Source organism: Camelina sativa, chromosome 3 (assembly GCF_000633955.1).
Source record: "Camelina sativa cultivar DH55 chromosome 3, Cs, whole genome shotgun sequence".
In the NCBI taxonomy this organism is placed as follows: domain Eukaryota; kingdom Viridiplantae; phylum Streptophyta; class Magnoliopsida; order Brassicales; family Brassicaceae; genus Camelina; species Camelina sativa.
The window spans coordinates 24,007,918-24,008,934 of record NC_025687.1 but is presented as its reverse complement, the minus strand read 5'-3'; the positions used below and the strand labels follow the sequence as shown (position 1 = coordinate 24,008,934).

At 42.1% G+C, this 1,017-nt stretch overlaps 1 protein-coding gene across 2 annotated transcripts in view; it reads right to left on the bottom strand.

The window, feature by feature from the left end:
* LOC104777910 overlaps positions 1-816 on the bottom strand; it is a 3,749-nt gene extending 2,933 nt beyond the window's left edge. The window contains exon 1 of one of the 2 annotated variants that reach the window (XM_010502233.2): positions 238-816. In XM_010502233.2, the coding sequence (XP_010500535.1) occupies positions 238-753 (516 nt within the window). In that variant the 5' untranslated portion in view covers positions 754-816. The remainder of the gene's footprint in view (positions 1-237) is intronic. The other variant, XM_010502234.2, reaches the window with a different exon arrangement.

The window sequence follows — 1,017 nt, the reverse complement described above, 5'->3', positions numbered from 1 at the left end:
TATTATTATAGTAAATCAAATTCATATACAACTCAAAATCTGAGTATTATATGAATCAAACCCCCACCAGATAATGACAATACTCCACCAACCAATCCAAACAATCAACTAGAATTAAGAAATTTTCAATAAAACAAGCATCACAAAAATGTCCATATTCTCAAACAAGATCTGGAGTCTAAAAGATTTATGAATTCAGGGGATTAAAAACTTCAACTTTATGAATGAGAGACTAACAATGGGAGAATCTGTGATGGTGAGGTGAAGGAGATGAGTTGAGGAAGAGACGCTAATGGGAGCGAGAGGAGCTCCCATAACGCCAAGGAGAACCCTCAGATCAGACCTCCGAGAAGCCGGAGTGTTGGAAGGCACGGAGGGAGCACGTGACCACTGACCTTTGACCCAATGAGTAAGACCCGACCCGAGTCTTTTCGAATCCCCACCACCAGGAGGAGGCATTTCACCGTTATCATCCGGATCAGGACCTTCCATGACAGGTCTTAAACTACCGGATCTCCCAATCAACGGCTCCGGTTGCGGCAAGTAGAGACCTCCGCCGCCGCCGCCGCTGCAGCCGCCGGAGCTAGCGAGTAGTTTCTTTCTACCCCAGAGAAGAGCTTTCATATGTGTTGGGTTGTTATTTGAGCGTGATGGGCTTGCGGAACGAGAACGTGGTGGTCTGGAACGAGAAGGTGATAAGCCTCTTACCACTTCGTCTCTCAGTGTTGAGAAAAACCCTTGCTTCTTCTCCATTTTTTACTTACAAAATGCAAATAAAAATGCAACCTTTACTCTTTCTTCTTCTTCGTAACCGAATGAAACTGAAAAACACTAAAAAAAAAAAACAGAGAAGCCGGAGAGAATGAGAAGAGAGAGAGTGTGCTTGTTTTGTAGAGAGGATTGTTTTGTTGGTAAATGACTATTTTACCCTCTGTAGTGCTATAAAACGCGGCTAATGTAAGTTGTTGTCATTGTCATTTTAGTATAGAAAATTTGGAAATTTTTAAAAATATTAAT